The 21,618-nt window shown below is 43.5% G+C and overlaps 1 protein-coding gene across 1 annotated transcript in view; it reads right to left on the bottom strand.

Annotated features, from left to right (window-relative positions):
- Positions 1–21,317, bottom strand: part of CFAP263 (cilia and flagella associated protein 263) — a 133,386-nt gene extending 112,069 nt beyond the window's left edge. Inside the window, exons 1-3 of the mRNA XM_078671213.1 lie at positions 21,152–21,317; positions 8,406–8,532; positions 7,919–8,083 (exon numbers count right to left, since the gene is read on the bottom strand). Of these exons, the coding sequence (XP_078527339.1) occupies positions 7,919–8,083; positions 8,406–8,532; positions 21,152–21,276 (417 nt within the window). The 5' untranslated portion in view covers positions 21,277–21,317. The remainder of the gene's footprint in view (positions 1–7,918; positions 8,084–8,405; positions 8,533–21,151) is intronic.
- Positions 21,318–21,618: the final 301 nt, after the last annotated feature.

The following is a 21,618-nucleotide window of genomic DNA, read 5'->3' as shown; positions in this document are numbered from 1 at the left end:
AGTTCATTGACATGAATAGGCCACAGGCCTGCTGCGGCCATGCCAGGATTTGAATTCATTGCCTAGAAATAAAAGCACAGGCTAGAAAAAAGTGCCAAGCCACCCTACCATGAAGGAGTGAAAGATATTGCTGCACCCACTGAAGGGGAAAAGACTCAGACTGATCCTCGCATTCAGACTGATCCTCGCATCTTGGGTGCCCAGAGAGAAATGTGATTAGTATGATCTCACAGGCATTGGCAGCCTAGCCATTTACCCAACACAAGGAAGAGAAAGGTGGGCTAAGGCTGCAACCCAAACCTCTGAGGACACACCTCAAAACACTAGGCAGGAGCCAGGGCACCGACACAGCAAAACCACAAATCAAATTGTCCAAAGGAAAAATCAACCAAACAAAGTCAAAGGGAGAATGGGAGGACCTGACCACTTTCCAGAGACGGGGAAACAGACAACTATGAATATAGAAGAAAAATCTATACTATCCTGAAGTGCAGCAGGCACCAAGCGACCTGACCACTTTGACAGCTGGACATCAACCACCACCTTCGAAAGTAAGAGAATGGCCCAAACCATAAGTGTGTGGATAATCCCAATTGAAACACTGCCCTGGGAGTCTAAAAGTTCATGTGACATAGGGACTGACCATTGATTATTCAGAACCATATCAGTACAATCAGCAAGCTTCCCATTGAAAAGGGTGGCCTGAAATGCATCTTAACATAACCCAGCCATCAGGAGCAGAACAACCAGCAAGCAAGCAAAGTGTCACCAAGGCCTTCACTCTGAGGAATATATTACAGCGACGTTTTTTAAGTATCACCGTCTATGTTGCAAAAGACAAGTCCAAAACATTCACACTCTTCTATCTGTTCTAGCTTTGCGTGTTAACGGCTCTTCAACAGATAAGCTTCTTTCCTGTTGACAAGATTTTGTAATTTTTCGCATCAATTTTCAGCTCCTTTTGGAAACAATACGTTTCAAAGTTCTAAATCAGATTGTGCAGGGCCATTTATATTCTTGCAGTGAATCAATTAAGACATCACCTAAAATGGACACATATGGCATTGCTGGGGAAAATATTGGAACTGTATAATTTACAAAATCATGAAAGAAAAAAGGGGCCTGCGCACAACCTTGGAATCTTTGATAGCCCTACAGTAAGAGCTCAATCGCCTTGCTGTCCCAAATCTCACATGCACAGAATTCTGCTGCTGTAATCAATGAATGGCACTGACAAGAGTGAGGCACACTATATTCGGCAAGGGTTCTTTCAAATATGAGGGGTTGATGAAGCAGTCATTTTTTGGTTGCATCTTTCTCCCTTGTTGTAAATTGGTATGATTATGGATTGAAGCCTAGGTGGCAGCAGGGAACATGAAGTGTAAACATTATTAAGGTGATATGCTAGAAGAACCACCAAGAGTTTAATTGTGAACAAAGAATTGAATAAGAGTAGAAACAAATCAAAAGGAACAAAATCTGGCCCCAAGACCTGGCCCGTCTTTTGATGTTTTAGAGCATGCTGAATTTCCTCAATTAAGATAGGGTAATTAAACCGAAGCTTGAGTAAGATAAGCGACAATTATGACCCTACCCCCACAAGACAGTAAAGAAAAGTGGGTATACCACCCATCTTACATGCTCTCTAGTGTGCTCTGTGATCTCTTATGCCAATCAAAACAAATGGCAAAATTCCAAGACAACTTCCTTCACAACGGCATCTTCTGGGGACACAGAGTTAGACTCACAAATTATTTTTCTGCTTTAGTACGGACTTTATAAGTTCACTCTAAGCAACAGGGACATTTTTTATCCATGGGTATTTAAATTTCAAGTGTGCTAATGGAACCTTCATCACTTCCTGACATTTCTGGTCTTACTACTTATTAGGTTTACACAATTCAGAGTTTCTGATAGGTTTAGTCAGATGTTCACCTACAGCCTTAGGAAGTGTTTAAAACAGGATGTCATATACTAAGAACTCTTCACTAACAATTTCTAATAATTCCAGTTATGGTGATAAAGTCCTCATTAATTCTACATAGATCTTTACTCCCATTTCCCCATTACATTTTAACTCTTCTTTATTAGAAATGGATCTGTTAGTATATTTTGAAATCACTAACATCTGAAGGAACACGGAATTGGGGAAATATGCTTTACAATGGATGTCACAGGATCATGGTCGCTCTCTATCATTCCAAACGCACAGATATTCTACAATTTCCTAAATCTAGAGGCCAACTAAAATGAAAACTATCTTCAAAACTGTACTATCACATCCACAGGTCGAGATGTGGGGCTAGAAGTGATGTTTGCTGTCATGTCAGGTCAGTGTGCAAGGAAGTAAGTAGTACCAGGAAATCATCTATGCTGAGGGCTTTCTACCAAAGGAAAGGCTTGCAATCCTTAGAGTCTGTGAGTGCTGGCTTGATTCAAGCTGTGCGTCTATTGGGAACATTATTCGCGATGGAGTGAAGTACATTTCCTAGTAAGCCGCAGACTCTTATATGGCTAAAAGGAGATGATGGCTGTCTTTGTTCTTTAGGTGCATTTTCACTCATGGGACTTGGCATCCGTGTTAGGTAATTTGTGCTAAAACAGTTCTTTAGCTGGAACTTTGAACTGTTCTTGCTAATTTGTTTGAACTTTTAAGATTGGAGTTTGTATATTTTGTTGAAGATCCTGTGATGGAATTTAAAATACATTTTCCTAAAAATAAAATTATTATGCACAAGTGTATAAGAAATTAGACATTCAGTAGGAAGCTACATTGCTAAGAATAAGGACTCATGGGATATTAATTCTATGTTTTCAGTTTATACAGTCAAGTAGAAACTATATTCAACTTCTAAAAGGGAGGATATAGTGACATAGCTTGAAATCGTTTTTTTAAACACAGAAAGAAATATATCTGTATAAATATATAATCAAGGATGGTCTTATTGTCTCTTGGTATTCAGCTTTCAGGGATTTCCAGTATCCTGCCACAGCACGGAGAGTTGGTTATACAGAGATGTTCTTTTCTTGTCTGGAAGACTTTACTGTCCTCCAGAAAAAAAGGTTTACCAGCACTTACTACTGAATGACTACATATTACAAATATTAAACTTTTGGCTAGAGGTAGAAATACATTGATGGTTTGTAGATTCGTACTTCTATTATCCAGCACAGTTCAATGCCCAGATGGTGGGTTGCTAGTGCAGTTGGTTAATCCACCAGATAGTCTGCCCAATAGTACCTTGAGTGCAAACATATACCTAGTAGAGAGTTAATTCATAAATAATGGTTTTAAGTGCTAGGTATACTGGAAAACAAGACAAATCATATGTTCCAATTAAATAATTTCAATTTCCATTCCCCATTTTTTCCTTGAGTTCTGCAACTGGACATTATTGTAAGATGTTCATGTTTACCAGTGAGGACAAGAAATACAGAAGATGAATCATTCACTATTTCAATCAATCATATCTTTTATTACAGCATTTTCAACATTATTGAAGTCCATTAAATATCGGCTTTCATAAATACTTAGATATATAGGTGCACAGTGGCTATGGTAATATGCCTATTATTTCCGGATAGTTCTTTGTTACTGGTTTTTACATCAGGGCCAGACCTTGTAACAAGCAACAGAACTTGGGGCAGCCGTTGAGAAACGGGGTGAGGAATTGACCTTTGCCGGTTTATTGGTGGCACTATTTTTTGTTTAGAATTAGGACGGCTACTCAAATATATATGATAGGGAAGTGATGAGGATCTTTCTAAGCCTAGGTATTGATATGAATGACAGAAATTGAGAGCTGCTGAAAATTTCTTCTGCAGAAGGACCAAGTCCATAAGATAATTTTTTCTACCAGTGCATGGGAGAAAGACAGATCAGCTTTTTTGCTACACCAACAATGCAGGGCGAAGTGAGGCTCCCGGGGACAGTTATTTTTTTTCCGGGAGGGTCTGTACTCCCCAGTTGGTATTTTTGACACTCAATGGGTTCGAAAGTGGGCAGGCCCTCACAGGACATTTCTTCTTTTCCCTTGGGGGTATGCAGATGTGTATTTAAAAACATGTTAACTCTACCCAGGGCTGTAAATTGTACAGATTTACACCAAATCACAAAAGTGTTGGCAAAGAATAGTCCAAAAAGCTGGACAAATCAATGCCAAGCTTGACATGGAGTCAAGGGTGATTTGTTTCAATGTGCTTTATCTATTTTAAGTAAATCAATGCAGTGATTTCTGAAATATCAAAAAACAAACCCAGACAATTTATAGCTATATGACACTTTGATTTGTGAATGAGATCTATTATGCAAATCGAGTAATGTGACAGGTTGAGAAGTACAAAAAAGGCTGGAAGAAGGTTTGTGAATCAGCATTCCAAAAACAACAGCCAGGCTCTCACAGGGCTTTATGAAACAATTTGTTGTAGCTATGAGGTGACGTTGCCACCAGATATTACCACTTTTCTGCAGCCTTTATATTCCAAGATTGCTGAACAACTACTCTTCAATCACGTCATAAAACGTACCTATCAAAATCTAGGAGCCTTGAATACTATCTTTAACATAGTTAAATCCTTTCAAATCCTGCTAGCCTAGACTGTGAAATACCTCCATCACAGGAACTGTGCGATAACATCGCAGTGTTCTTCGAAAATAAAATTAAAGATCTAAAAAGATACTTTTTCGATAGCCCACCCCAGCACTCTATAGCCCAAGATATAGAAACTAAAGAAGAACTTAAGGATTTCAAAGAAATCAGTCTAGAACTATCCAGGAATACTATTCTATCTTGCAAATCAGGCCCGCCTAACGTTCTACATGTACTAGTGGACATAGTAAACCCTGTCATCAATCCGATCATCAATAACACGTTCAAACTCGCAAAAATCCCTGATCTCTGGAAAACGGCCGCTGTCAAACCCCTCCAAAAAAAGAAACTCTTGGATCCCACCACCCTTTCCAACTTGAGACCCATCTCCCTCCTCCCCTGCCTTAGTAAAATTGCGGAGAAAATAGTCAATGCCCAACTGAATGAGTTTCTGAAAAACACTAACATCCTACATCCCAAGCAATCTGGTTTCAGACCGGGTCATTCAACAGAGTCAGTACTGCTCCATACTACAGACACCCTTAAGTTCGCTCTGGATCAGGGCAAGGAGACAGTATTGATTCTGTTGGACCTCTCAGAGGCCTTTGATACTGTCTCTCATTACATCCTGTTAGATAGACTGAAGCACGTCGGAATAAACAGCAAGGCCTTCGCCTGGATAACATCATTCTTGGATAAAAGAAACCAGATTGTAAAACTCAGCAGCTACAGATCTGTAGGAAAGTGGCCCTCAGGGATCCTCCCTGAGCCCGACCCTCTTTAACTTGTATATGTCACCCCTTCTCTCGCTGATTGACACCCTTAATATTGAAGCAATTGCTTACGCAGACGACACGCAATTGATCCTCACCTTAGACGAAAACTCCACCGCAGCGGAAGAGAAAATACATCACTGCCCTACCGCGGTAATGAACTGGATGGAAATAAATCATCTCAGATGCAATAGCTCAAAAACGGAAATCATGCTGTTTGGAAAATCCAATGCCTTCAAACCCACCCTATGGTGGCCCTCCAACTCAGACCCCCTGCCCACCACAATAGACACTGCAAAAAACCTAGGTATAAAATTCGACCCCACGCTATCCTTTCATAAACAGGCACTTACTATCGCAGGCATGTGCTTTCAAACTATAAAAACCTTGAGAAAATTCTTTGACCTACTCCCACTGCAAGCCAGGAAGACTGTAGCAGTGGCCCTGGTCCTGTCACGTTTGGACTACTGTAACAGTCTGTATGCAGGAACAAAAAAAGACGGTGGTAAAAAGACTGCAAGTAGTCCAAAACTCCGTCGCAAGGCTGGTACTTGGGCTCCCCAAGCGCTCTCCCTCAGCTGAAGCCCTAAAAAATCTCCACTGGCTGCCAATACACAAAAGGATCTTGTTCAAAGTCCTAACCATCACCTATAAAGTCATAAACGAAACAGGCCCACAATATCTGAGAGGCAAAATCAGGCCCTACAACACTAAAGGAACCCTGCGGTCCACATCAGAAAATTTACTCACCACCCCCAACTTCAAAATGAAAACCTGGAGAGGTAAAACCTTGGCAGCACTTGGTACTAAAGCCTGGAACACCCTGCCTACTCAATTAAGGCACACCCACAACGAACTCACCTTCAGGAAGCTCCTCAAAACTTGGATCTTTGGTACTCGGACCATCTAGTACTGTCACTAATATGATCCTCTCCACCAGCTTTGTGATGTCCCCCTCTCTCTTTGCTTTCCCTTGTCAAACCTTCTCCTGATGTCCTAAAAAGCGCCAAGATGGTCCCTGGAGTGAACGTTGTGCTATACAAAAACCCTCTCATTCATTCATTCATTGAAAAAGCCCCGAGCCTGCAAGCCACATATGACATGAAACGTATTAGTTGGCTTTCAAGAACAAAGAAAACAAAAAAAAATAAGAATCCGCAGCTAAGAATAAGAACTTCTAAATGATCAAGAATTCTATCTATCTTTTATTGTGTTCAAATTGATAATAAGATTTGTTGATGATATCTGGTGTGAACATTTCCTACTCTGCATAGTGTAAACTTATAATATGGGTTTACGGCCAAACTCATTAGGGAATGCAAAACAGTTTATAGTACCAGCCCAGGCACTGTATGGCAAAGGGGCCCTTTAGGCCCTTCTTTCCGCTGAACAAGCATGACAGTGCCTGTGCCTGCTACTTTGACAGGCACAACTGCAGGCCAATCCATGCATGACCTATAACCCAGTGATCGTGTTTGTTCGCAGCAGGTAATCCATGTTTCCAGGTTAGGCAGTATATAATGCATGAACCCCCATTATCATACTTCACGTTATCATTGACAATGTAATTAATTACTTTACAAGCAATGACTTTAGCAAGGCAATCACTGATCATATTGCAAATGTCATTATCCATAGCATACCTACTGCCATCACAAATTACTAGAAAGTGGAAATAAGATGAAAATAGTCACACATGGAGGGTCGCCAGAGAAACCGTCGTTTCAGGAAGTAATTGACATGCTGTTCACACACGCGCCCATGGTGCTGTCACGGGCATCCGTCATACATGTTATTAGGACAAAACATTTTGATTAGTAACTTAATGACTGGTTTTGTGGTATTGTACTTTGTTTATTTGGTGGTGGTAAATATTTATGTGCACTGTATTTCAGTGTAGATATGGAGACTCTCTCCTTTTCAACCCTAAATGGCCATCTGAAACGGGAAGGTGTTTGGGGTAGGGAGACTCGCGCACTCTATCAAAGGCTTCCATAAGCTGCACATTAGATGACTTCGGCAAAAGAACATACAATCTGAATATAAAAATGATTTATATGACAACCCCTGAGGCTGTCATAAAAGATCTCCTCAGCATTACTACACATGTTCAGGAAGCTCCAGAATTAATATGATAAATTATAAGAATTCACCCTAGCAATTGGGATATGACTTATCTTTCTCCATTAACATGAAATTTGTAAGGGAGGGGGAGGATATATTTCTTTAGAAATGTATTAGTCATTGCAGGTGTTCTGCTCATTTCTCCATCACTCTTATCATAGAATAAAGAGGACATAACCCTTACCCACTTCTTGAGTCATGCCCAGAACATGTGAGGGGCTGTGCCGGAGAACAAGGATTTCCTACCAGTGCTTTCACAATCATATCATGAAACGGAGATGAACAATCAAACAAGCTGAAGACATCTTTACTGCACTCATATATCACAAAATGGATTTCAGCTTTTTCCGACCAGAAGATGGATTCTAGTAGACTGTATACCAAACAACATGGGAGAAGATGCAATTATTGAAGTAAAGGGTGGTATTGTACCTTGTGGTTCTGCATGAAAACATCTGAATGCTGCTTGAGTTTCTCAACTTCTCCCTTCGTCTCATCTAGCTCCCGTTGAGCTATATCACACTTCTGTTCCACTGTCAACGCGTGCATACGATCTGCAATTAAGCCGCGAGACTTGGACCTGCGTCTTCCACGAGCCTGACCACGCAAAAAATGAAAAACAGAGAGAACTGAAACAGCAAACAACCTGCTTGGAAAAGACACTGGACAGCTAATTCCCCATGATTTGTATGATCTAATAATGTGGCTTCTTGCTTGGCTAAGGATGATGAACCTCTAGCCCCCAGGCGAGTGTGTCTTTTCAGGACTTTCCACTGTGCCATATGATGCCACCCTCTCACGTGTCTTTGGTACAGTGTGTTTGATATGGTGGTTTGTGATTATAATTATAAAAGACTTAACTCAATAGAAACAGGAGGTGTGCCATTTTGAGAGCTAGACATACAGCTGTAGTCATTACCATGGTAAAATCCATGGAGGACATGCCTTCCTCAGTTGAAGGTATTGGGACCAGGTCTTTGGAATCCAGCCTGCTGATGTATTTTTCAAGCATCGCCGTTTCATTTTTGGCTGCTTCAAGAGCATGGCTGCAAGAGAAAGGAGGGAAGGGAGAGAGAGAATGAATGAATGAATGAATGAGCTTGGCATACATTGGCAATCTCTGTAGAATGCTCATGCATACCACATAGTCTCAGTTTTTGGTGATCTTACAGCTTCACTTTCCATACCTAGCTTATTAACTGTGGCAATTTCGGAACACTGCTTCCCAAAATGTGTGTGTACATGACCCGACTACTATAAAGTGTTTCTCCTTTTAATGGTGACGTAAAATAGATGATAGAGGGGCCATGAGGGTACTGCTAGCACGCCACTCTCTGTCGTGTTTGACACTTCTGCGGGTCTTAGCATTTTAGCAAACATCAATTACACTCTGGACCTTGAGGTCCCATAGGTACAAGGGCTTAGGTGATACTGTCTGAAATGCCTTGACAGGTGAAAGGAGTCATACACTAAACTGGGCCATCTGCTACTTCCCGAATGAGGATAAAGAAAGAAACATGCTTGCAGAGTTGTCTCCTCAACTTGGGCTATGGATAAAAATGATTTGTTGGTTTCCCTTGAGGATACACATAGTTGGTGTTGTGACTTAATTTATCAACCACTTGTTGTACACAACGGAACTTTGTTCCGACTCTAACATAGTCCCCTTGTATGCAGCAATTTGCATTTATCAACGTTGGATCATTTAACTCATTTGTTTACCTGGAACTGGCCTTCGTCCGGTCTATCTAGAAATAAACTTTGTGCTATACCCGTACAGTTGAACTCTCACCATTAGCAGTGCAAATATGCAGCCCTCCGTCTTCATATGTGTGACATAACTCACTCCTCTTAGCTATGTGCTACTGCAGGGCTTGCAACTTCTGCTCACCCTGGAAACTGGAAGTGTCCCAGTTGCAGAAAAATCCACACAATGATATCCTAGGCTTCCCCTACTTTATCGGAACTGGTATCCACTTTCATGTAAATAGATTAGTCCACATTCAAGCAGCTCGGGTCAAACCCGGACAGTGGTAGCTTTACCACTCATAACTTCTAACATGATGGGCCTAGCACCACCTTACTGTGTACGTGTTGCCGTCTGTCTTGCAACTAAAAGGAGTCTCTTTCCAGACACGTTTGAGCCAATTACCAGTATTTATCAGCAGAGGAAATCAATTTTAGCAAAGTCAAGACAATCTGCATCTAAATATACGAGTAAACCTGAATTAATAAGTTCAAAAGAGCAAAGACCGGCCACCATAGAGACAGCGTCTTCACATTCAGTTACCATCTACGTAATCAAATGCTAATGGGTAGGCAACAAAACATAAAGAAAGAGAAAATAGACTTCTATACTCCATTGCTAGATCGTACAGAGAGGGTTAAAACATTATCTCCAAATGACCAATCTTTCCTAAATCCAGTTTGATTAACTGGCAAAATATTGTTATCCGCCACCTATTCATAGAGAAAGATCAACAGTAGTTTGGAGAATAGTTTTGCTTCTGAGTATACTATGCAGCCATGGGACAGACTAATTAGATGCATCACATTTCTTTTAATAAAATGGAGAATTAAACTCCTCCATAAAGCTGGTATTGTACAATGATTCAAAGCAGATAAGCATTGGTGTCAATAAACGTGCCCTAAAACCTATTTCCAGTTTAAATAAGACAAGAAAGCCCCAACGCCCACCAATCCTTGATGCCAGTAAGAGTAACCAATATTTAACAGATACCAGGTTGGAAAAATGTCCAGCATTATTCTGTTAGATTCTACAGCCTGTTGTGTGGGAGTTCCAATCTACACTCCTTATATAATTGAGTTCAGCATGAAGAAAGTCACCATTGTTTTAACAACCAATCTCCATAATTTGCCACTTTCGTTAGACGAGGAACCAGTATAAGACATTCCCAATCAATTCTTCCCTTTTACCCTGCTAATAACATGCCATAAGGATTAAATGAATGCCTTCTTAAAGTGAATATACTTTATAGAAGTAGCTCTCAAGCGCATGCAAGAAGACAAGTAATTGAGGTTGAATATTTTGCTTATTTGATCACAATGCTGAATTTTACTTCAGCTCAACTATGGAAGCTAGTTGAAGGCCACATGTTTAGATCTTGTTGTAGCGATCTCAATTTTGTATCTTTCTAAGGTCTCTAGAGCTTTTAAATTAAAGTTGGATTGGAGTTTTTTTTCCTCTTTCTGGAAAAACATCTGGCTACTTATAGTTCAATAGCATAAACTTCCTTGGAGATTTCTCCAGATCTTAACCCAGGCCCGGCACCAATGTGTGATACTTCAGAGCACATGAAGAAATTTACCTTTATGTGCACAGGGCTTAAACCCTGCAATTTTGTGCAACCAATGATGACGAACCGTGGTGTGTTATGGGAGGATCACTTTCTGTATTATTAATTGCAAAATGCCATCCTACAAGATGACAAGATAAAACTGTGACTCACTGCACCAAACATGAACTGTTGGAAGAGAAACAGAGGAAGAATTGCTGATACAAACACATGAAACCTCCATCCTAAATATGTTAGGTTGCCAGATGATCTAGTGCTGGAATAGAGTGGGTACCAGTGAGGTTCAATTCCCAGCGACTACCCTTCAGCCGTAACTCGCCTATTTTTCTCAAAGCTTCCGGTCTGTGTCTCAGTGTGCCCCACCTAAGGACATAGACAGCGTCATCCAGACATTCAGTATGCTTCAAAGCAAGGAGCACTGGAAGGCTCTTTTCCAGCATGGCCGATTGCATATGCCTCCCCTGATAGATAAACTATTTTTCTTATTCCAAGCGGGATCCTTGTTGAGACAGTTGGGGGGCAAGCGCAGCACAGCTGGAACATCAAATTCACAACGGGCAAAAGCCCACAAGAACCATCAAAGAACCTCCTGACTAACTTCACAATTTACTAAGAGAGGATGGGGGTTTGGGGGGCAGCTGAGCACCGGGAGGTCTGCCCTGAGGGTTTTTTGGAAAAGTGGAGCCATCCAGCGACTGCCATTTTGTGTATTGGGCCACATTATAGCCCAAACAGCCCAAACTTATATAGGTGAGACGATTGGGCTCCCTGCCACCATATTAAGTACAGGTAACCTTGTGGCAGGGAGATTTTGGCGTTTTCCTCACCCAGCCATCCCCAATACATAGCTTTTGGTCTCGATGGTTAATTGCTTTTCTTATGTTTGGTCTCATTGTCAAAACAGGTGTTCAAGGGGAATTTGTGTTTACCTGTTGCTTGAGACAGGTGATTGCGGGGGCCTGGAAAGTTTTCCATGAGTTTACAGAAGTTTTATTGGCGTTACCAGTACTGGTGAACCACATGGAAAGGGAGGGTAGGCAGTAAGTTCAAGGTTAAGGATAGAAAGTTTGGTTGCTTAGAAGTTGATACAAGCAGTCATAGGCTGCAGGGGAAAGTTAGTTGAAAAATGTTGAAATGCACTACAATGCAAATGAGATAGTTGCGGAATGGGCTTGTGGGGGGGCAGTAGAGTTGGGGGTGGGAGATTAGATAGTTCATGTGATGTATAGCAAGACTTTAGTTTTGTAAGGCGGATTGTCCAGATAAAGTTTATGATGTGCACCTGTTTAAATAAAGCAGGCTTTTTCCACACAACATAAGTGGTCAGTGGTCTGTATTGCTCCCCTCTCTCCCAAATGGAGGTTTTACTTTTTGACGGTCTGGCTCTATGCATATGTGCCAATCTACGGATATTCTGAAGAGACCTCAAATATGCATCCCTGTGTGTTTGAGCACACTGATAATAATCATTTTACACAGCACACAGAATAAACAGCATTTTGGCACTTAATAATAAATGCTCATTACTATTCACTGGAACCTATTTTAACAACCTTAAAATAATGAAAAGGTGAGTTAAAATCTGCACTGTTTCAAACTCGTCCCTTGCAGGTTTACATGGAGCTGTTTGAAGCAGGCGCAAATTTAACTGAGCTATTTATTACCAGTTTGGTAGCTTGCAACAAATCACCAACACAAGAATATCTGCAATACAAAGGGCTTTGTCCAATGAGCTATATTTCGTAAAACACAACATTACCTGTTGTTCACTCTGTTCCTCACGGCGATGTCTCGGGATTAATTCTCCATTCCACTCACCCTTTTACCGAGAGTCATCTTATTACCTTCTGAATTCAGAGTTTCTAGACTAACACTGTCCGTAACTCAGTTCAGTTCAGTTCAGTTCAGTTCAGTTCAAAAGCTTTATTCGATTTGTAAAACAAACCATACAAGCGGAACACATACATATAAGACATAAGTTCTTAAAAACATCAGATACACAACACTATGGAACTGTCTAAAAAAAAGGAAAGAAAACTTGCATGGATAAGAAGGCATCAGGGACACGACAGTTAAAAAGTGATCAAAAGGAAGCCATTATATACATGGTAAGAGGGGAAAACTTTAAAAGACATGGTCTACCCATTATGAGATTTCAACAGTGCAAGGCTATAGGTCAAAAAAGGCTAATATTCATTGATAATTCATGGTAAACACTATAGACAAACAGTACATAGTTTATTTATTACATTTATTAAATTTTATGCTAACTAAACTAAACTAATGTACAGACAGGAACCCACGGTGAAGGAGGCTGAACACAGTCCAGAATGTCATACCTAGGGATTTCCTGGCAGCTGTACATTGTCAAAGTATACAGACAGGAAGCCACGATAAAGACAAAAACTCTAACTCAATTATCAATAATCATGGCTTTCCTGGCAGCTGTACACTTTAATATATATGTCGCTACGAAGAAGCAGATGTTCATGTCTTCTAAGGAACCAAGTAGCCATAAGGCATTCCTCGTGGATCTAACCTTATGTCTTAGGAAGATGGGTTTTAAATATGTTACCCTAAGGAAATGATAAAATTTGCAAAACAATAAGAAATGGCAACAGCTTTGGCGGGAAACATTATCACAAGGGCATGCTATATCCGATCTAACGTTCATCATAGGAAATGCAACAAGATGATGGACGATTCCCAATCGTAATCGTGTCAGGACAAACCGGTGAGAGTTACGTGTGACACCCGAGAGATAAGGTTGGAAACCGGTGAATAGATTAAAGTCCCGGTAGTTCATCACGGTTTGTAACTTTCCTGACACCTTTGCACGACCTTCTTTCTTATAGTTTAAAAACCTTTGTTTGATGTCTTTTTTTGGGATCATAACCACAGAGCTGGGGTCAAGGAAAATGTCAAACTGAAACAGGAGATAAAACCAGTGGTATATGTACTTAAGCCATGGAATGCGTGAGGAGTGATCCAGCCTAAGACAATCAAGTATAATCTCCTGGGTAAATTGGGTTTCAGACTTGGTCCAAATTGAGCGCCAAAGCAGCAAGGGGCGCAGTGCAGCTAGATCCGAAATAAAATCAATTCCTACTTCTTCATGAATCAAATCCACGGAAGCTGAGGGTGGTACACATAACAATTTTCTGAGGAACTTATTTTCGTCTCTCTGCACACTAGGACCAACACAATGTCCCCAGACTCCCGTTCCATACAAGGCTGAGGACACACATTTTACATTATAGATATTCATCATGTCTTTGATACTCCTCACACCAAGTTTAGATGAAAATCTAAAGATACTATTGGTTGATCTCTTCATTTTTAGACTGATGTTTTCAAACTCGGAGTGCCATAACCCACTATTGGCAAAGGTGATGCCTAAATAACAAAAGGTTTTTACTTGTACCATCTTAACCTTGTCAATAAAAAAGCTGAATTGAGATTTCTTAGCTTTCGTCCCACAGGACATTACAAAGGTTTTTGATTTATTAACTAAGAGCTTCCTGCCTTCAATAAACTTCATAAAACTGTCAATGAGGCGCTGTAGGCCAATCTGTGTGCGGGACAATAGCACAGCGTCATCCGCATATAATAAAATAGGCACCGGTTTACCTCCAATCATGGGTGCATCAGCTGGGGTCTGGCACAGTATGGAATCAATTTGATTAATGAAAAGGGAAAATAAAAGGGGGGCCAGAACACAACCCTGGCGAATGCCTCTTGAGACCTTAAAAAAAGAGGTACATTCGCCCAGAGAACCATAGCGCACTTTACAAGACAGTCTCTCATATAGCCTTGCCAGGAAATGAACAATTTCTTTCGGGGCTCCTGACTCTAGTAGGACCTGCCATAGTATACGGTGGTCGACCAGGTCGAACGCGCTACTCAAGTCCGCAAAACATAAAAACAAGTTCCCCTCTTTGACTTCCGTGTATTTATTAATTAAAAGATCTAAATTTACACACTGTTCTAGTGTCCCCATACCTTTTCTAAAACCGTATTGAACCTTCGTTAGGATATCCTTATCGTTTGCCCAGGTTTCCAGCCTCAGTAACATAATACGACTCATTACCTTCACAGAGGCATCCAATAAGGAAATGGGACGATAATTACCTGCCTCTGATTTGCTACCTTTTTTAAATATAGGAATTATGACTGATTGGGCCCATGATGGTGGTGGGCTACCCTCAGCTGCAGCATTAAAAACCCTCGCTAGGATGGGTGCCCACAGATTCGTTTCGGCTTTAAGAAGATCTATGGGTACCCCGTCGGGTCCTGGGGCCTTTCCTCCTTTACTATCAGACAATCCATCATAAACCTCCTCCAAAGTGATTCCTAATGGTAGGGGCAACCAGACTGAAGACTCTTGGGCAGGAATTTCTAATGTCTTCCCTTCCGGGTTAAAAATATTCGAAAAATGTTCAATCCATGCATTACAGGCTACATGGGATGTAAGTTCTGGGATCCTCTCAGTATTAAGAAACGGGCTATTTATGGTTTCCCAATAGAGTTTACTATTTTGAGTTTCCGCAGCTTGATTAAGGTTAACCCAGGCTTCTTCTTGTAGGGCCTTTTTCCTGTTGAAGAGGGCCTCCTTATATTTAACGCGCAAGGATTTAATGTAGTTATAATTACGTGGTTTAATGCATAAAGCCTTTTTAAGTTCACGTAAGGACGAGGTACAGGGTTTGTCAAACCATCCCAGCCTGGCTACCCTGGTTTTGACTTGCTTCTTGGTAAAAATGGCTTCTATGGCAGTATTTATCCTGGTGTACCTATACACCAAAGTTGTCGTGTTGGTCTCTTCACCTAGACAATAAAGGATCTCGTTCTGCCATTTATCTACGACCTCCTTAAGTTTTTTCACAGGATCGACACCGGCCCACTTAATTCTAGGGCCATTTGGTCTCGAGGGTGCTATATCAGTAGAACAAAATTCATTATTAAAAGACTTAGGACCCCAGCCCAATAGGGTTAGAAAGATACTATTATGATCACTAAGTGATTCTTCGTTTACCCATATATTGGTAAAGTCACTGGTATTTGAAAGCAGAATATGATCAATATTAGTATTGGCGTGTCTGCCTGTGAATGTAGGGCAAGGATGGTTAGACTTGTTTCTATTGCAGCAAAGCAGGTCTAAGTCAAATTTGGCTAACATATTATTTAAAAGGTTACCATAAGTACAATGAGGGAAGTGAAAGGAATCTACTTTATCTGTCACCCAGTAGTTACCCAACTCGCTCCTAAAACCACATGGGTTACCTGGTGCTAAAGGGCAAGGCTGAAGATTGAAATCGCCAGCCCATAGGATGACTGCCATTCTCCGGGAGGATGCCAATACGCTATTAAGTTCGTTTTCCAGGGGGGATAAGATGTTACCCCTAGAAGCATCAAAGGTGTTATTATAAAAATTAATAAGGATTAAATCTCTATATTTGTTGGCCTCCAACCGTAGCACCTGACTATGGGGTTCAATGAAGGAATAGCTTTTGATGTTGAAATCAATCAGCTTGTTGGAGATCAACATCAATAGGCCACCCTTGGCTCTACCCGATGATGAGTTGGATGCACAGAGGCAGTATGACAAATAGCCCTCCACATAAATAGGTTCTTGACACCACGTTTCTTGGAGGAAAATAATGTCATGACCGGCCCCTATAAATCCCTCCCAAAAAGGGGTATTCAATTTGCCTGTAATGCCTGCTACATTCCAGGTAACAAAGTTGAGCCCTGCCGGTTTGACTACTGCAAAAGTAGCCCTGTCTCGTAGTGAGGCAGGCGAGGTGTCAGGGGCGAACTGCTTGTCACCTATGGGCTCTATAGGTTGCGCCCGAGGGGCCACAGGAGCGGCTACTTCGAAATCAGGGATCCTACATAGGGTATGGGGGCCTACTATGGTCTCGGTGAGATTTAAATCACAAAGTAGGTCTGGGGCTATGTGAGCTTCTAGGAAAGTAACAAAAGTGCAACCTATCATCTCATCTGTCCCCGGGTCCCCCTGGGTAGAATCGTCCCTAAGTGGAGTGGCTGACGGTCAATCGACCATTTCCAGGCAGTCAAACCTATTACTAACGGGAATACCCTTCCACCCCCCTGCACTAGTGTGGTCGCTGGTAGGGCGCCACGGCCGCTGACCCCACTCTCTGCTTCTATTCTTCTGTGGGTACCAAGAACCTGTGATGTTCCACGTGCGTTCAGGTGGTTGTGCCCAATTTGGGCCTGTCAAAAATTGGCGCTCTGGTGGTAGCACCCAGTTGGGAGCTATCGGGGGCAGACTCTCACGGGGTTGTACCCAAATTGGTACACTCTGGTACTGACTCTCAGGGGGTTGTACCCAGTTAGGTACTGTTGGCTGCTGCAGTTCTGGTGGTTGCACCCAATTTGGGACAAACGGGTAATTGCGCTCAGGTGGTTGTGCCCATTTTGGAACTATCGGGGGCGGGCGCACAGAGGGTGGCGCCCAGTTAGGAACTTTAAATTGTTGGCGCTCAGGTGGATGTACCCGATTGTATGCTCCCAGGTTCTGTTGACTCCGAGCATAGGGATAGAAGGAGGAGAGACGGTGGGCATCGATCCCCCCCTTCTTGGCCAGAACGGGCCAAGAGCAAATGTAGTCCACCATATCTGGATCCTCGCATGTCACTATGATACAGTCTCCCTGTATATTTTTGGGTTCATCCCCAATCCATGGCACTCTACGTACTGCCGAAATTCGACTATTTTGGGCAGGTTGAAGAGACCTGTTCGTAGTGAGCCACTGTGAAACTTTATTCCAAAGGGACCAAGATGGCTCCTCCTTGTTTGTGGGTAGCTCGGGGACCCCAGTAAGAATGATAGTAAAGGGGGACACTTCCGGTGATAGATGGACAGGACGCCTAGCCCTCAAGCCCTTTTTTCCCTCTTCAGGTCGAGACGACGTAGAGTGCTGGGGTAGAAGTGGGGTAGTTATCCTTTTGTTTGTAATTTCAGACAGACCCTTATTAGGTGCTTTATTAGGTGCAGACTGAGTGGGCTGGGTAGACTGGGTAGGGGTGGGCTGACAGGGAAGGGTGACCGTATTATCGGCCATGCGTATGCTCCCTACAGGGGTTGAAGAAAGTGTTTCAGGTTTATTATGCTTGGTTGAGTTAGACTGAGTTTTTAATGTAGGGGGGCAATTAACTACACTAACCGACTGGGCCCCTTGTGCTCCTGATCTAGGTGGAATCATTATACCCGCCCCCTGTTTTGCTTGGGCCAGGCTATGCTGGGTCGGTGGCTTCTGGGTAAGAATAGCGAGTTGTTTTTCGATTGACATAATGCTAAGTTCTAGGGGTTTCAAAACATGATGTAAAAGTTCCCTAATGTTCGCTAAAAGCTGAGAATTAACATCCCCCACAGAACGAACATCCCCATCTATAGGCATAGGAGCTAGGTGTGGTGTAGGTTCCAATGTGGTTGTAGATAGCGAATTGATGCCCTTCTGGGCGCCCTGCGGATTAGTGGTTGCCCCTTTCTTAATAGAGATAGCAGGTTCGTAAGTCAGAGGATTGCTATTCTTTGAATCTTTAAATTGTTTTGGGACAGCGCCCTCCTTTGCCCCCGTCAACTGGGTCTCAGGGCAATGATCTTGAGATAGCAATGACTGAAGGTCAGGGGAGTTCTCTAGGTTTTCTGTGGAGTCAAGATCAGAGATAATGTTAGTGGCTGACAGGTCAACCGTATTCGGGATGGAATGGACCTCAGCTGTAACATTAGATTGCAATAACACCGGGATGGATGTAGATAATTGAGGTGGTGATTGAACTGATGCCAGACGGCCCAGGGAGGACCTCCTGGCAATTGCCAAGTCCTGTGACACCCTCCGCTCCAGAATTGAAATACTTAGGTTAATAGCCTCGTTGGTTCTACTGAGGAATTGATCGAGCGGGCCAGTGAGCAAGGCAGATTTCTTGGCCGTCTTGCTTCTTGTTCCCCTTGTCATGGTGAGGGAAGGAGAAAAGGATTAAGTACGAATGAAAATGTCAAATCTGTGAGGCAACAAAAGTACCTTGAAATGGAGACGTGTAGAACAAATCGCAAGGCCAAGGGGGGTGGCCCAGCCCAGCCTCGCTCGGTCTCGAACGGGCTAAAACGGGCCCGCCCTTGGCCCGGGCTTCGCCCGCGCTTCGTCCGCGCGCGTCCCGCGTACGCGTCAGGGGGGCTGAACTAAATCAGGAGGAGGGGGGCGGGAAGAGGCACCAGGTGCGCACGGTCTCCTGGCGCAAGCACCTCTGGTCCTCGCAGTCCCGCTCCCGGCGTCAGCAGCACAGGCTCTCCCACCAACGTCGCCCAGTGATTAGAATAGCCGAGCACACGGGCTCCCAGGCTACAGGAAAAGGTCAAGGGTCCTTGAGAAGGTGGCAAGTCAAGACGACTAGCGAGCGGCTCCCGCGCAGCGGGGGCCGCGAGTCGTTATGAAGCACTCGGGAGAGGAGGGGGCGGGAAGAGGCACCAGGTGCGCGCGGTCTCCTGGCGCAAGCACCTCTGGTCCTCGCAGTCCCGCTACCGGCGTCAGCAGCACAGGCTCTCCCACCAACGTCGCCCAGTGATTAGAATAGCCGAGCACACGGGCTCCCAGGCTACAGGAAAAGGTCAAGGGTCCTTGAGAAGGTGGCAAGTCAAGACGACTAGCGAGCGGCTCCCGCGCAGCGGGGGCCGCGAGTCGTTATGAAGCACTCGGGAGAGGAGGGGGCGGGAAGAGGCACCAGGTGCGCGCGGTCTCCTGGCGCAAGCACCTCTGGTCCTCGCAGTCCCGCTCCCGGCGTCAGCAGCACAGGCTCTCCCACCAACGTCGCCCAGTGATTAGAATAGCCGAGCACACGGGCTCCCAGGCTACAGGAAAAGGTCAAGGGTCCTTGAGAAGGTGGCAAGTCAAGACGACTAGCGAGCGGCTCCCGCGCAGCGGGGGCCGCGAGTCGTTATGAAGCACTCGGGAGAGGAGGGGGCGGGAAGAGGCACCAGGTGCGCGCGGTCTCCTGGCGCAAGCACCTCTGGTCCTCGCAGTCCCGCTCCCGGCGTCAGCAGCACAGGCTCTCCCACCAACGTCGCCCAGTGATTAGAATAGCCGAGCACACGGGCTCCCAGGCTACAGGAAAAGGTCAAGGGTCCTTGAGAAGGTGGCAAGTCAAGACGACTAGCGAGTGGCTCCCGCGCAGCGGGGGCCGCGAGTCGTTATGAAGCACTCGGGAGAGGAGGGGGCGGGAAGAGGCACCAGGTGCGCGCGGTCTCCTGGCGCAAGCACCTCTGGTCCTCGCAGTCCCGCTCCCGGCGTCAGCAGCACAGGCTCTCCCACCAACGTCGCCCAGTGATTAGAATAGCCGAGCACACGGGCTCCCAGGTTACAGGAAAAGGTCAAGGGTCCTTGAGAAGGTGGCAAGTCAAGACGACTAGCGAGCTGTCCGTAACTCACTGAAGGCATAAATATGATAAATGTGATATATAAGTTCCTTCTTGAACCCCCCTCCTTCAAAAGAGAAAAATTGTTGGCACAATCGTTCTCAGGTAATGCGGTGAGAATCTGGAACTCTCTTCCTCCTTCGCTCCGTGCCATCACCTCCATCCAGATCTTCAAAGCGGACCTCAGATCTTTTTTATTCCAAAGACACTTTCAGAACTAATTCCCTCCTTCTCAGACCCCGCCAGGAAATTCTTTAGTCATTGTAAATTTGTCACATATATTTTTATTTTTGTTTGTACATCCTGTGCTTGCTACGTTTGAAATTGTGTTCCTTTTGCCTGCGTTGTTTTGATTCTATGGCCTGCTATTGGTAGCCAGGAAGCTATTTAGGCATTGTAAAATGTGTCATATTTATTCTTACTTTTGCTTGTATAGTCTGTTCATACTGTGCTTGAGATTGTGTGCCTTTTGCCTGCGTTACTTCGAATCGATGGCATGCTATTTTTGTTTCTTCTATTCCTGCAACAATTCTCTCATGTAACGTAACTGGTTCTATTGTACAGTGCTCTGACACCTTCGGCTAAAGTCCGCGCTTTATAAAAATGCATTAAATAAATAAATAAAATAAAAAAGAACTAGCAGAGAATGAAGAGGCTATGACCGTACGGTGGATGTAGGGAATTCTATTAATAATTCAAGTGACAGTATTTTTTCCACTCCCGCCTCTAAAGCACAGAAGGCAAAATAAAATGCATGGTGAAGGCACTGCTAAGACCACAACCAAATCCGCTGAATTGAACTCATGGGAAAATACACTACATGACCCATAGTGCTTTGCGACAGCAACTACAATTACGGGCCGAAAAGAGCACCGGGGCTACAGACGCCCGGTTCTTCCTCCTCAATTACCTGAGATGTTGTGCCTCTGTGCGCAGGTCCCCTAAATCTAGGAAGCTCAGCTCCGACAGCTGCAGCCCCGCATCGTCCCCCAGGAAGGACTCGGTCTTTACGCTTTCCGTCTCGGTGTCCGGCATGGTTGTTAGGGTAAACACAAGCTGTCATATCCGCGCGACGCTGTCGGCGGCGAAAGTCGTGGACATAGGCATACTGTTACCGTGGAAACAGTCAACGAGCCTTCGGATGGTAGCATGGAAAAGACAAACAAAGGAAGATCGACTGTACTACTAGCCACACACTATTGAAGGGGGATATAGCCGTTAAAAATAGTACAGATTTTGAAAATGAAATAAAATATCATAATAGCAAATATTTTAAAGAAAGGATGGCACGAGGAATTGGCGAAAGTCTGTTTTTTAATTAAACCAATAAATTGTGATTCTTTCATCCAGCGACTCAAGTAAGCCTTGACTTAAGTT

This window comes from Lissotriton helveticus, chromosome 12 (assembly GCF_964261635.1).
Source record: "Lissotriton helveticus chromosome 12, aLisHel1.1, whole genome shotgun sequence".
Taxonomy (NCBI): Eukaryota; Metazoa; Chordata; class Amphibia; order Caudata; family Salamandridae; genus Lissotriton; species Lissotriton helveticus.
The sequence above is the reverse complement of the archived record's forward strand: the minus strand, read 5'-3'. Positions and strand labels throughout refer to the sequence as shown.